Source organism: Castor canadensis, chromosome 2, assembly GCF_047511655.1.
Source record: "Castor canadensis chromosome 2, mCasCan1.hap1v2, whole genome shotgun sequence".
Lineage (NCBI taxonomy): Eukaryota > Metazoa > Chordata > Mammalia > Rodentia > Castoridae > Castor > Castor canadensis.
This window is the reverse complement of record NC_133387.1, coordinates 187,360,261-187,374,491: the sequence shown is the minus strand read 5'-3', so window position 1 is coordinate 187,374,491 and position 14,231 is coordinate 187,360,261. Positions and strand designations below refer to the sequence as shown.

General features: G+C 48.3%; 1 protein-coding gene across 2 annotated transcripts; it reads left to right on the top strand.

Moving 5' to 3' along the window:
• The first annotated feature begins 554 nt into the window (after positions 1 to 554).
• Htr3a (5-hydroxytryptamine receptor 3A) lies at positions 555 to 13,449 on the top strand. Of its 2 annotated transcripts, none has more exons than XM_074066694.1 (9): positions 555 to 841; positions 3,043 to 3,205; positions 4,283 to 4,327; positions 6,291 to 6,400; positions 7,801 to 7,970; positions 10,121 to 10,278; positions 10,583 to 10,793; positions 10,893 to 11,114; positions 12,620 to 13,449. In XM_074066694.1, exons 2-9 carry the CDS (start codon positions 3,077 to 3,079, stop codon positions 12,916 to 12,918), a joined length of 1,344 nt encoding a protein of 447 aa, XP_073922795.1. In that variant the 5' UTR covers positions 555 to 841; positions 3,043 to 3,076; the 3' UTR covers positions 12,919 to 13,449. The 2 variants fall into 2 exon arrangements, with proteins under 2 accessions (XP_073922795.1, XP_020035706.1); XM_020180117.2 differs by having other exon boundaries at positions 3,039 to 3,205.
• Positions 13,450 to 14,231: the final 782 nt, after the last annotated feature.

Genomic DNA, 14,231 nt, shown 5'->3' with positions numbered 1-14,231 from the left:
AAAGGAAATTATAGGAGAATATATACCATATGTAGAAGAATGTTAACAGTAATTGTTTCTGGACAGAAGTCTATGGATGATTTTAATTTTCTATAATTAGCATGGACTGCTATTATATTTTTATTACATCTGGAAAAATGTACAAAACAAACACATATAAAATATATTTTACTACTTAAATATTAATATTTGGAGGAGAACAAAGGAGTAGACCTGTGGTGTACCAGGTACCCTCCCTCTGTCTACAGAGGTGCCCGGTCCCCTGCTTGACTAGGGATATTATGTCACCCTGCGGAACAAAAGAGTGGCCTCCTGCTCCTGCCTAAGCCACCCCACTCAGCCAGCCCAGTGCCACTGAAACATAGTTGCCTTGGGACATAAAAGATAGCGCAGCCTGCTGCACCTCCCAGCAGGCAGGCTGCTCCCTGCTCCATGGACCCTGCAGCCCCCACCCCCAAGTTACTTCTTGGGGAAACATGGCTGAGTGGGTGGACTGAGCTCCTTCCATATGACATCAGCCAGTGGGCTCTCCTCTCAGCAGCTCCCTCCCCTTCTCTCCTCCCTGAAACCTGATCCAGCTGAAGGGCTGCTAGCAAGAAAACTTGGAGGCTCCCCAACTCTGGTGGCCCAGGGAGTACCAGGCTGCACTCAGAAGGTGCAGGCAGCGGCTGGAGAGGCAGGCTGGCTGCGACAGGAGGTTAACAGAAGGTGATCAGGCTGGCCTTTGGCGGGACTCACCCTGAACGGCCACTCCCAGGCCCTCCCTTGTGTGGGATGCTGCTGTGGGTCCGGCAGGTGCTGCCGGCCTTGGTCCTCCCTGTGCTCCTGGCTCAGGGAAAAGGTAAGGGGGCTTCTGAAACACACTGGCGGTGTTTAGAGAGGCTTCACTCTTCAGAGAGTAGAGGCAAGGAGAGGTTGGAGTGGCGTGGCTGCAGGAATGTCGACTAGCTCACCATATATTGGTGAGCATTTTCAGGCATTGGTGGTTAAAGTAGAGAACTGGGGTGAGAGCAGGGCTTGCAGAGAGTGGAGCAGAGAGGTAGCCAGTGTATCAGAAATACATAGCCAGGGACCAGGAGAGGGGCTTTTCTCCTTGCCCTGCCCCGCCCCTACACTTATCAAATGGAGCTGCAGGGGTTCTTCAAGCTCATTTGGTCCACCTTTTCCTGTTATAACCATGGTCCAGAGAAAAGAAGTAATTCATTCAAGGTCACACAGCTTGTAAGCAGCAGAGTGGGGACCAGAAGGAATGTAGTGACCTTTCCTCATCTTTGCTTGCTTTGTTACACTGGTCTTCTGGGCTTTCCTTTCCTCCTGTTCCCTTTCAGGACTAACCCCAGTGATAGCAGACTTCTTTGTACCCCCTTCTCTATCCTCTCCTCACTCACTTGAAAGCTGAGCATTTAGCCACAAAGGAATCTCTCCTTCTGCTCCTGACTATGTTAATCCCCCCATAGGGAGGTCTCTATCTATCTCTACAGAGCTAGGCTGGAGCACCTTGGGGCACAGTGAGAAAGATGCCACCCACAGGCGGGACATATGTGAAGATTATGGGTGAGACAATTTTCTCCCACAAGCTATCATTAGGAGAAGCTTCATGCAAATGCAAGCCATGAGTGAGGAGTGGTGTGGGCTTCCTTGGCTGGGTTGCACTCTGTCTTCCCAGCCTTGGCTCTCACTGTATTCTGAAGCCAGCTGGTATCAATCTAGTGCTCTCCAAGGGATCAGAGCCTTAGTCAATGGGGTCTGGGTTGTCACTGGCATTGTGAAGAGACACAAACCAGAGACCTGGTTTGAATTTCAGTTCCTCCACTTGCAGGGCACAATATTCACCCTCCTGAGCCTTGGGGGTCCTTGTCTCTAAAATGGGCTCTCATGCTAGCCACTCCAGCAGGCTGCTCTGACATTGGAATGAAGTCTATGCTAATGGTTATTATTTTTAAAGAGAATTAAAAAATAGTCTCTTGTCTTCCCTCTCTTCCTGCTTTTCTCTGTCCTTCTGAGGGAGGAAGGAAGCTTATCAGGGTTTGGGTGGGTGAGACACTGGAGGAAACCTGCAGGACTGACTGCTACATGGTGGGACATGTGAGGGGTGGAACAAGAGGAGCAGTGTTACTGAGTGGAAATTAGGCCTTCTACTTCCTGGTCTGGAAAGAGTAGGCAGACCCTGCAGTCCCACTTCCTCTCTCTGACTGCACCCTGGCCCTCTAGCTGTGTCCTTTCTCGTGCATATGCATGTTTTATACCCTCCTTCAGGAAATGCTCCCACGATTTTACAGAGGGGAACTGAGATGCACACAAAATTCCCATAGGATAGGGCCAGGCCTAGGTGTTGGGCTTTCTCATCGCTCTTTAGTACCTGAAACCTCCTGCCATGGGAGCAGTTTGGATCTTTCTCATGCCCCCAACACCTCACCCACCTCCTTCCTAGCCCACTTCGACACCCTAGGAAAAGGACCTGACCAACTCTCCCTGAAGCACATGTGGCCTTGGCAGGAGGGGAAGGGAATGTTAGCTTTCATGGCATGGTTACCTTCCTTTATTCTCCCCCCAGTATTATGCTAGGGTCAAGAAGTAGACAATGAGCTGTGTACTTGCTATGATCTGACCTTAGCTAAGGGAACCTGGAGGCATACTGGTGGGGTCAGTGCCTGTGCACTTGGTGTCTCACCTTCTTATGGCTCTCTTGCCTGTCAATAATCACATACCCCCACCACCCACTTCCCTCTAGCTGCCCAGGTTCCCCCTTCAGGCCCACAAGGCCTGCCTCCTCTCTACCTTTCTTGGCCCTCATCTGTCTCCTGTCACCTGCCCTGACAAAGCAGCTCCTTGCTGTCCTGTAAATGAGCATGCAGTGCGCCTTTACAACACCAGGAATCTCCACAAAACACTCTAATGATGGGAATTTTAATCTGTGGGTGGACCTGGGAGTTTCGTAAGGTAGGGACACATTCCTTTTATCACTTGTAATCTAGAGCAACAGAACCAGGGGAAGACTCGGGGCTCTGGCTCCCACTTTGAGCTGTTCTCCTTTCCAGCCAGGCAGAGGGGAGCCCCCCAGACCCCCAATAGCACGATGCCTGCGCTGCTGAGACTGTCTGATCACCTCCTGGCCCACTACAAGAAGGCAGTGAGGCCTGTGCGGGACTGGAGGAAGCCGACCACTGTCTCCATCGATGTCATTATCTATGCTATCCTCAGTGTGGTGAGCTCAGCACCAATCTGCCTTTACCTTTTTATTAGAAATGGATCTTTCTGTGGGTAGAAAGGGCCATGTGAGACCAAGGTGACACCTGATTAGCATGGTGGCCATCAAGAACTATAGTATCTGTGGTCTGGCACCATGGCCATGGACATACTGCACAGCTGCCCAAAGCACTCGCCTGGGCCGCTTATGTAACTCCACTCCCACACTTGTACAGCCAGTGGTCACTTCCTTCACATGGTTGTCCACACAGTGCATGATGGGAACCATCTCCCTATGTCAGCTGTGTGTGGGTAAGGACTCTCCTATTCATCTCTATGCCATCAGTGCCTTGCACTGGTCCCTGGTACATGACAGGCATCACCAAATGATAACAATAGATAACTGTCAATGGACATATCAATTAACTAATCAATTCATTCATCAATTATAATTATAATTATAGTAAGGAAGGCAATCACAGAGCTGCAGTAGTAGTACTGCATTGGGGTGGGGGATGGGACCTGACTTCACAGTCTATAGGACAGTCAATGCCCTCCTCGATACCAGACAATGCTATCGCATTTAGATCATCTCTAAAAAGAAACACAGTAAACTGGTTACTGTGGTGCTTCAAAAAGGGAAACTTAGAATTAGATGGAGTGGGAGAGAGTGATAGAGTTTTTATTCTAGTGGTTTTATGCCTCTCAATTTCGTACCAAGGCAGCCTATATACATGTGTGTGTGTAAACTATGTATTATATAACTTAATAATATACAGTATATGAAAATATACAATATTTAGAGACATATGGTACAACATAATAGTTGGTAATAATAGAAGGTATATATTATACATACATAATATATACATATTTCCTTGAAATTGAAAGAAATCATTGTATTTCTTCATAGGCGTACCCTAGTAATAGACCAACTTTTCCTGGCTGTCTAGGCAGCTCCAGCTTGTCCACTTCCCCTCAGCCCATTCCCTCACTCTCCCTTCCCAGGAGAAAAGATCCACAATGAAGCAGTTTGTTGAGGGGATGGTGCATGTGGTCCCATGACCACCTGTCTGAACTCCCTTTCCTTTCCCAGGATGAGAAGAATCAGGTACTGACCACTTACATCTGGTACCGGCAGGTAAGCAGACCAGGTCCTCCCTCACCCCACTTTCTAGGAAGGGGACTTCTCCTTCCAGGGACCTTTCCAAATAAAAGAGTCAGGAACCTTAAAGGCATTGGTGCAGGATGGTGGGGAGAGAGGTTCAGAGGCACACTCTGTGTGAGATCCAGGAATCTGGAATCTTCCCATCTCAGGGCAGGAAGGTCCCCCAAGCCCCTTCTGTTTCCTCACAATTTCCCAGAAGAGTGCTGCCCAACTCCTGTGGAAGGACCACCTTCAAACTGGGAACTCATAAGGCAGTAACTTCACTTTCAAGGAAACAGCTCTAACTACTAGAAAGTTCTTCCTTCTGTTAAGCCAAACTGGACAACAGCCAAATTGGATGATTGAAACAGTATGGTTCCATTTACTTAGCTTTCACAACTTGTTCCTATTCCCACTCATCCAGCTTCTGATGAGCATGGTGTGTGTACATCTCAGGCCTTGGCTGAGCAATGGCCTCGAGTTGGCGGGGGAGGGAGGCTGCTGTCCACAGGCAGGTTCTGGTGTAGTAGCTCCTGGGGTTGTGGGGAAGAAGTTGGAACGGTGGGGAAATGAAAGTGGCTGAAGATGAGGACAAGTCCCAGAAGGTCAAGCCTGAGAACTTCTGTAGACACAGCTGTCATACATGGTCTCTGTGAACTCCCTTCTCACCATCACAGGAATGTTCTACCACTACCACCAGCTCATGGGACAGGGAGTGGGGTAGAGGAAGAAGCCAGAGATACCTGAAATACCACTCCATTTCTGTCACAGAAGGATCCCTTAGTGCAGAGCATACCCTGTGTCATGACAAGGGACCCAAACAAGAGAAGGCAGCCTGGAATTCCTTTCTCTAGAACCCTCCAGACTCCGAGGGTCACTTGTCTGCTCAGCTGGTTGCAGTTGGCAATGAGAGAATGGGGTACCATTGAAGAATTTTAGGCAAGGGAGTGATATGATCAAATTTACATTTTAGACTAACCATTCTGGCAGGGGAATAGAGAATGCATTAATCAAAACTTAACAGTAGGGAGTAGAGACATGGCTCAAGCAGTAGAGCACCTACTTTGCAAGCACAAAACCATGAATTTAAACCCCAGTCCCACCAAAGGAAGAAGAAGAAGAAGAAGAAGAGGAAGAGGAAGAGGAAGGAAGAAGAAGAAGAGGAAGGAAGAAGAAGAAGAAGAAGAAAGAAGAAGAAGAAGAAAGAAGAGGAGGAGGAGGAGAAGGAGAAGGAGAAGGAGAAGGAGAAGGAGAAGGAGAAGGAGAAGGAGAAGGAGAAGGAGAAGAAGAAGAAGAAGAAGAAGAAGAAGAAGAAGAAGAAGAAGAAGAAGAAGAAGAAGAAGAAGAAGAAGAAGAAGAAGAAGAAGAAGTAGTAAGCTAGGTGCTAGTGACTCATACATGTAATCTTAATTACTTGGGAGGTTGAAATTATGAGGATGATGGTTCAAGGCCAACCCAGGCAAATAGTTCATAAGACCCCATCTCCAAAATAACCAGAGCAAAATGAACTGGAGGCATGGCTCAAGCAGTAGAGTGCCTATGTTGCAAGTGCAAAGCCCTGAGTTCAAACTTAACAGTAATGATCTCTACTCAGTGAGATGAATGTTATTTCCATTTATATGTATGCAGAGCAAGACTCAGATAGCTATTTGTCCAAGATCCTGCATGTGGTGTCTGGGGGGTGGTCTCACAACATTACAAATAGCTGTGTGCCCTCCAGGAGAGATGCAGCATCAGCCTGGGTTGTTATGTATGCACGGAGAGTACGGGTGCGGGGGGAAGGGGAGACCTCTCAGTTATCACTGAGAGGACTTGTGTGCCATGGACACTCATCTCATACTTCCCCAAGAAGATGTTCACCTATTGCCTGGGCATGAGGGGTCAAGACTGCCTGACATGTAAGCAACCCTCCCAAGGTGGAGGGACTGCCCATCACCATTCCTGCTCCTCCCCCCAGTTCTGGACTGATGAGTTTCTCCAGTGGAATCCTGAGGACTTTGACAACATCACCAAGTTGTCCATCCCCACGGACAGCATCTGGGTCCCCGACATTCTCATCAATGAATTGTGAGTACTGTCATCAGAGGCTGGGGGGATGGGGGAGTTCAGGAGCTGAAGAAGCCAGGCACTGGGAGGCAAGATCACTGATGCTGCATTCACATGTCTCATTCAGACTTCAGGTTGTAGATCAACTGAGCTTGACCTTTGTCTTTTTTCCATATGTTCTCTTTTATAAAACTTCTCCTTTCCTATGCCTGATGTTGAGACTCTACTTGTTAGTCTAAGGGCCCCAGCATGTGGAAAGATGTCAGTGAATGAGCTCACACTGAGTTACAATAGCCTAATGGGGACAGCTGGATTTTTTAAAGGGACAGTTAAGTTTTGGAAAGGAATAGAACGTTGATGGCAGCCACTGCTCCCAACCATGAGGAGATTTGGAGCCAAAGAACATGTTCAAAACTCCTAAGTCACACATGTGCCTAACAGGCCACAAATTGCCCCTCCAATATGAAGAGGAACCCATCAGCCTTACTCACAGCACCCAAGCATGGGACCATTTGGTCTCAGCCAGCAGACCTTCTTCCCATCATGCAGGATCATTCAGGGTCCACCAACAGGAGTTTTGAGTTCAAGAGTAAGGGAAATCAGGGTGGGCTGTGGGAACAGTTGAATCCACCTAATAACCGCTGCATTATTCAACTCTATGACTTTCCCAAGGGAGGAAGTTGACCTTGACCTTACCCTTCCAATGCCCTGTAAAGTTCAGGTGGAAGGGGTTCTGGGAAATCTGTTTCAGGCTCCACTCCCATTTACAACAATGAAGTAAGCTTAGTCTTGACTTTTTATCTCTCAGCCTTACTCCACTCAAAATTGAAGGCTAAAACCATGGGCTTAGTCCACCTTATGCCATGTGGACACTTGAAAGAGCTTAAGGGTCTCAAAAAACCAGTATGAAGTCTTGTTGACCTTTTCTGGGTTCTCCTAATTCTTACCATGATTTCTTTAGCTCTCTTTCCTCCAGAGAAAATTATTCTAATTTTCAAGCACTTCTAGGAATGAGAAACAAAGAGAAATCAGAATGGGGATAGAATACAAGGTTCTGTTCTCCTCCCAAGTCCTGCTGGCTCTGGAAGCCAAGTTCTGAGGGCATGATAGATTCGGGGCAAGTTCCCTACAGTTGGTGGGCTTGAGGTGCATGGATTCCATCCTTGGATTTGTGGTTAGGTTGCAGATAAGTGAAGGAGAAATGCTCTTTACTGCTTTAGAAAATAGTGACAATGGTGAGTCAGGAAACCTAAGATAGATAAGAATGTTGGGAAACTGAGGCCAGACCAAACTGTACACGTTGCCCTGCTGCGTCTACCCTCCCTGAATTTCTTTCCTGATTGGGCTGCACAAAGATCTTCAGACACCTGGGGCTGGATCTGCCTCTTGAGTTCCTAAACTGATCCCTCTTCTCTGGCCAGTGTGGACGTGGGGAAGTCTCCAAGTATCCCGTATGTGTATGTTCGGCATCAGGGTGAGGTCCAGAACTACAAGCCCTTTCAGGTGGTGACCGCTTGTAGCCTCAACATCTATAACTTCCCCTTTGACGTACAGAACTGCTCACTGACCTTCACTAGCTGGCTGCACACCAGTGAGTATGTGGGCTTTGAGCAGGGAGTGGAGGGGAGTGGTTGGGGAGGGCTGGACACCTGAGCCAGGAGCACTGTCTAGAGTGCATTCTCTCTATTCAACTTACCACTTATTTTCATCTTCCTCCCTTCCTTCCACCCTTCCTTCCCTCCCTCCCTTCCTTCCTTTCCTTCTTTCTGTGCTGGGGATTGAATCCAGGACCTCACATATACTATGTATGCACTCTGCTACCGAGCTGTGTCTCAGCTTCAACCACTTCTCTTCCTTTATTCTTTCTCTTTCTTTCATTCTTTTTTATTCTTTATTCTTTCTTTCTTTTCCTCCTCCTCCTCTTCTTCTCCTTCTCCTTCTCCTTCTTCTTCTTCTTTTTCTTCTTCTCCTCCTCCTCCTCTTCCTCCTCCTTCTTCTTCTTTCTTCTTTCTCTCTCCCTCCCCCCCACCCAGGTCTTGCCATGTAGCTCAAGCTGGCCTGCTTCAGCCCCCGAGTGCTGGGATTACAGGCATGTACCACCATGCCTGTCTCTGCCACTTGTTTTTTTAATGTCAAGCAGCCTGTTTCTTCTTCCTCCAAATAGGGCCCGTATTGCTGCCCTCACTCTTTCCCTGGTTGTTGTAAGGATTTAGTGACACAGTGTGAACTGTTTCTGTAAGAAACAGCTCTTTTCCAATACCCCAAAAGGATCCGCACTACATGTCTCTCAGACCCACCCACTTCTCCTCACCCCCTCTCCTAACCAAGCCACCCTCATCTCCTGCCCAGGACTCTGCATTAGCCTCCTACCTGGTCTCCCCAGTCATTATTGTTCCCCTCCAGTCCGTGCTCCTCTTAGCAGCCAGTGAGCTCTTATTAAAATGCAAATCTGATCTGTCACTTAAAACCCTCGACGGTTTCCCAGCAGTCCTGGGACACAATCCAAATCCTTGACCTGGTCCTGCACACAGTGCAACCCTCCAGCTTCCTCTGGCACACGCTCGGGCCAGCCCAGCTGCCTTTGTCCTGAGGCCCAGAGCCCCCACATTCTCTTTGTCACACGCTGCTTCCTCTCCTAGGCTACCTACACCTCCTCTCTCTCCCGCTCTCCCTCCTGTCCCACCCAGCCCGGATAGCCTTTCTCCTCACCTTTCTGGTAGGCCCCTAAATATCAGCTCCTGGGGAGCCTCCCTAACCCCCTAGACTAGCCACCCATGCGATACAGTTTTTAAATGCCCTGTCTCTCCCACCACCTCTTTTATTTATCAATATTCATTCAGTGTCTGCTTTTCTCATAAACTGAGAGAGGGCGGGGCACGGTTTCTAGCCCGCCATTAGATTTCAAATTTTACCGAGTGAATAAACACTATGTGGTCACCAGAGGGTGAACACTGCCCGACTGAAGAAACGCATCTTCCATTTCTCTTCCTATCTATTCATTCCGTTAAAAAATTATGGTAGTAGTGTGTTATGGCTCAGACCTGTAATCCTAGCTGCTCAGGAGGTGAAAGTCAGGAGGATGGCAGTTCAAAGTCAGCCAGGGCGAAAAAGTTCACAAAAACCCATCTATGCCAATAGGAAACGCTGGGCATGGTAGCACATACCTGCCATCCCAGCTAGTAGGAAATAGAAATAGGATTATGGTCTAGGCAAACCTGGGCATACCTATCTCAAAATTAACCAAAGCAGGGTAGAGGCTCAAGCAGTAGGGCACCTGCCTCACAAGCTGGAAGCCCTGACTTTAACCCCCAGTACCAACAAAACAAATAAACAAACAATCCGATAGATAAATAATAAATAAAGCACCAAGGGCTGAGAATGTGGCTCAGGTGATAGAGTACCTCCCTAGCAAGTGTAAGGCCCTGAGTTCAAATCCCAGTACAATGCTATGAAGATTTTTCTTATGTTCCTAATTCGCCTTCAAAGACAGGTAGTTCTGTCAAGGCAAGGAAGGTTGATGCATTCATATCCTAAATGAGTTGCTCTTACAAGGACCTAGAAGGGTGCTTGGGGGGTGCGTGCATGTGTGTGTGCTTTCTAACAAATGGCTTATATGGTTCTGAGGTCCAAGGCTCTGACATTAGGGTCCCTTAGCTGCTGCTCACTCCATGCTCCACCTTCACAGGATCACAGCCTCTGAGTGCTAAATTCCAAAGCTGGTCCTGTTTGTTTCTCTTTCAGTCCAGGACATCAACGTCTCCCTGTGGCGCTTGCCAGAAAAAGTGAAGTCTGACAAGAGTGTGTTCATGAATCAGGGCGAGTGGGAGCTGCTGGCTGTGCTCACCCAGTTTCAGGAGTTCAGTGAAAGCAGCGACAGTTACGCAGAAATGAAGTTTTACGTGAGTGGGAGTGGCTGTGGGTAAAGTGGGGACTAGAACTTTTAGACCTTCCCACCCAGGGTGACTTCCAGAGGCATAGTGGGAAGATTTCATCATCCTTTTCCCAACTCCAGAGTCACCCACGTCCCCTGGAATGTCAGTGAATTAGATGAGAGGCAGAATGTGGGCTCTGTCTGTTTCTTTCCCTGAGCAATCCACGCTGAAAGCTCCACAAGGCAATGGGGTGTGGTTTGGAGGGTTGGTAGTTCCTGGGTGCAGAGCCTGCCTGCTCCAGGCTGTCCCCAAACTCCTTTCCTGGTCCCAGGTGGTCATCCGCCGGCGGCCCCTATTTTATGCAGTAAGCCTGCTCCTGCCCAGCATCTTCCTCATGGTCGTGGACATTGTGGGCTTCTACCTGCCCCCAGACAGTGGCGAGAGGGTCTCCTTCAAGATCACACTTCTCCTGGGCTACTCGGTCTTCCTGATCATTGTGTCTGACACTCTACCGGCCACTGCCATCGGCACGCCACTCATTGGTAAGGCCTCCCCTCCGTGAAGAGTTCAGTCTGGTGAGAACCTGGCTTCCACCCACTGTCTGTGTCTCTCCCCCCACCCCTGTTCTGCTTTGTGCACAGGTGTCTACTTTGTGGTGTGCATGGCTCTGCTGGTGATAAGCTTAGCTGAGACCATCCTCATCGTGCGGCTGGTACACAAGCAAGACCTACAGAAACCCGTGCCTGCCTGGCTGCGGCACCTGGTCCTGGAGAGAATTGCCAGGCTACTCGGCCAAGGGGAGCAGCCGACCTCCCACAGGCCTCCAGCCACCTCCCAAGCCACGAAGACTGATGACTGTTCAGGTGAGAGAGAGAAAAGAAGAATCCGATACAAAGAGACCATATCTTGTGGTGCGCCAAGGATTCTGTCCAGGACCTGGGAATTGGGTCTGGTCCTACACACGGTGCCTCTCGCCTAGACTTATTGGAAGTAGATAGACTTCAGTCAAACGTGTCAATCCGAACTCTTGTTTCACTTGCATACCTCTCCTCAGCCTGGGTGGACAGGCTGGAGGAGTCCTAGAGGCTGAGCCTATCAGGAGCTCAGCGTTCTAGATTATGAATGGCCTCTTAGGTGGACCGGTAAGTGAGGTCAAATAAATGTTCTTCAGGAAGTTGTTGGCCTCCTTGCTTCATATGATTAAACACTGCAGCTGGGATTTCTAAAACTGTCTCATTCTAAACTGCTCAAAGATCAAGGCTTTCTGATTCAAACATCTATGACGCAGAGATGGGGCTCAAAAACTCACTAGACATGGAGTAGTTCATACCTCTTCTTCCTGAGCAATTGTTTCGTGTGTTGTTGTCGATAGTGTTTGGCTGTGTGGTTGGTTCATTCATCCAGCCCTCTGTGCCAGGCACACGCAAAACACTTTCTGTGCATTATCACACGCGACACTCATGACAACCCAATAAGATTCTCATTCTCGTGTTCCAAATGAGGAAAGAGAGGCATAGGAAGGTTAAATCACTTGCCCTACATTACAGAAGCAGGAACTTGAGGAAACTTGATTTGAACCCAGGCCCACCTGACTCTAAGCTTGTGTCTTTGATTCTCCTTCCCCACTCACTCTTTTTTGTCCTTCCTCTTGGCTGATCCAGGCCTTTTACACAAGACATCTGACCTAGCTAAGAACACTTCACTATTTCATCATGAGCTGGTGAAGTAGTCCACCAGCCTAGTGCCCAGTTTCACTTGGTGAAGGCAGCCATCTCTGAGCGTGTATTTTTTTTGTCCAGAGGACTTGACATCACGGAGAAGAGGCTAGTGACTCTGGCCAGCTGCCCCCTTCTGAGGCAATGTGGTGTAGCCAAGAGCAGAGGATTGGGAGTCCAGGTACCTGGCCTTGGTGATCTCCTTTTTGTTGCTCCTGCTACATTCATCACTTACCTTCTCTGAATTTCAGCACCATCATAGAAAAGTGGGGATAGTAATCTCTCCTATAGGACCTTTCTCATGGGGTTACTGTAAGGTTCAGGTGAAATAATGGATGTCAGATTTGCTGAGAAAAACCATAAGATTAAAAAATGCACAGGAAGGATAAATACTAATTTCATGATAGTGATGGTTTGGAGAAAGGATGGAGGATGTGACTAAGGAGAGGTATACAGGGACTCTCCATTATATTGGCTTTTTAAGTAGCTTAAGTTATATGGTAAGTATACAAATATGTGAGTTATTCTCTACAGTTTTATATCTGAAATTGTTCATAATAAAAAAAAACCCTTCAGACTGTAGAAACAAATTAGGCAGTATTCAGGTCACCCCACTTGCCTCCCTCTTTTACCAGTGTCTGCCTTTCTTTCAGCCATGGGAAACCACTGCAGTCATTTGGGGGGACCCCAGGACTTGGAGAAAGCACCAAGGGGCAGAGGCAGTCCTCCCCCACCACCGCGGGAGACCTCTCTGGCTGTGCGTGGGCTACTGCAGGAGCTGTCCTCCATCCGGCACTACCTGGAGAAACGGGAAGAGATACGGGAGGTGGCCCGGGACTGGCTGCGCGTGGGGTCTGTGCTGGACAAGCTGCTCTTCCGCATCTACCTGCTGGCAGTGCTGGCCTACAGCATCACTTTGGTCACACTTTGGTCCATCTGGAATTATTCCTGAGTGGACAGAGCCCAGCAGGGAGGGGATGTGGGGTTGGCTAGGATGGGATGGAGGATTTCTGCTTATATCCTTCAGGCCCAGGGGATGCCCGGGACATTCCCAAGACACAGATATAGCATTATTCCATTTCTACCAGTTCATCTAAGCAATCCCAAACTGTTGTCCGTGCCCTTCTCCCCAAACTTAGTGTTCAAGAGCCTTAAATCCTTCCCTCATCACTCCAACTGCCATTTATGACTTTAAAACATGCTATCTTAGATCAGGAGAAACCCACCATTCCCTAACTTCACTCTACTTATCTATGCATTAAGTCTCAGTTTCCCCATTAGCACTTCTCTGAATAAAGCTCACTTCCACCAGTCTTGTTTTTAGACTGAAGGCAAAACCAGTTCTCTACTGCAGGTGCCTGATAAATCTGCACTAGGTTTACCCAACCCCTAGTGTCTCTTTCTTCACCTCACCTGTGGCCACTTCCCTACCATTCATGCTCCATCAGCTGGTGGGGTGGGAGTGGGGTAATAAACACAATGAAGGCTGAAACTCTCTTCTCAATCATTTGTCAGCAGCTTTGGGGAAAGGTTGGAGGGTGGAAGAAATAGTTGAAAGTTACTGGTAGAAATGAGGTTTGAGAATTACCTGTAGTTTTAGTTGTTAGATGTTACCTGGCCCAGGAAAGGAGGAGGGATGAAATGGTAGCAATTATAAATAAGAAACAGTAGGAGGTGGGACTTATGGGGTAAAGATGAGGACTGTGAACATTTAGCTCATGATCTCTCAGCGAAGGTGGGAGCAAGCTCTCTCCCAGCAAGTGGATCCTATAAAGCAGTTCAGAACTTCAGCACCATGGCCAGCACCCATTGGTTTGGCGCTTACCTTTAAACCTCCAAGAAAGCAAGCCAAGGCTTGGATTTACAAGTCTGCATTGGGGACTCTCAGCGGCCAACACCTGGCACATCCACCAGAAAGCAGGACTGTGAAGAAGGCAGAGTTGGGATAATGCTGTTTGATCTTACTTCTCATATCCTGGCCGTCTGTCTCAGACATCAGGGCTTAAGTCATGCTAAGAAACACCCTGACTGCACCACTCCATCTACATACTGAGTAGTCAGAGAAGAGGAAAACTAGATCCCACCAAAGGCGACCTTTCTTAGTACCCACAATGTATAGATAAGGCCTTTTCTGATTATGCAGTCCAACATTATCCCTCCCCATGTCTTGGGCTGCCTGTGACTCTGGCAGAAGTGGTTAAATGCTGGCAGACTTAAGCATCAGGACCCCCCAAAAAATACCTGGGGTGAGTTCTATCATTTTCA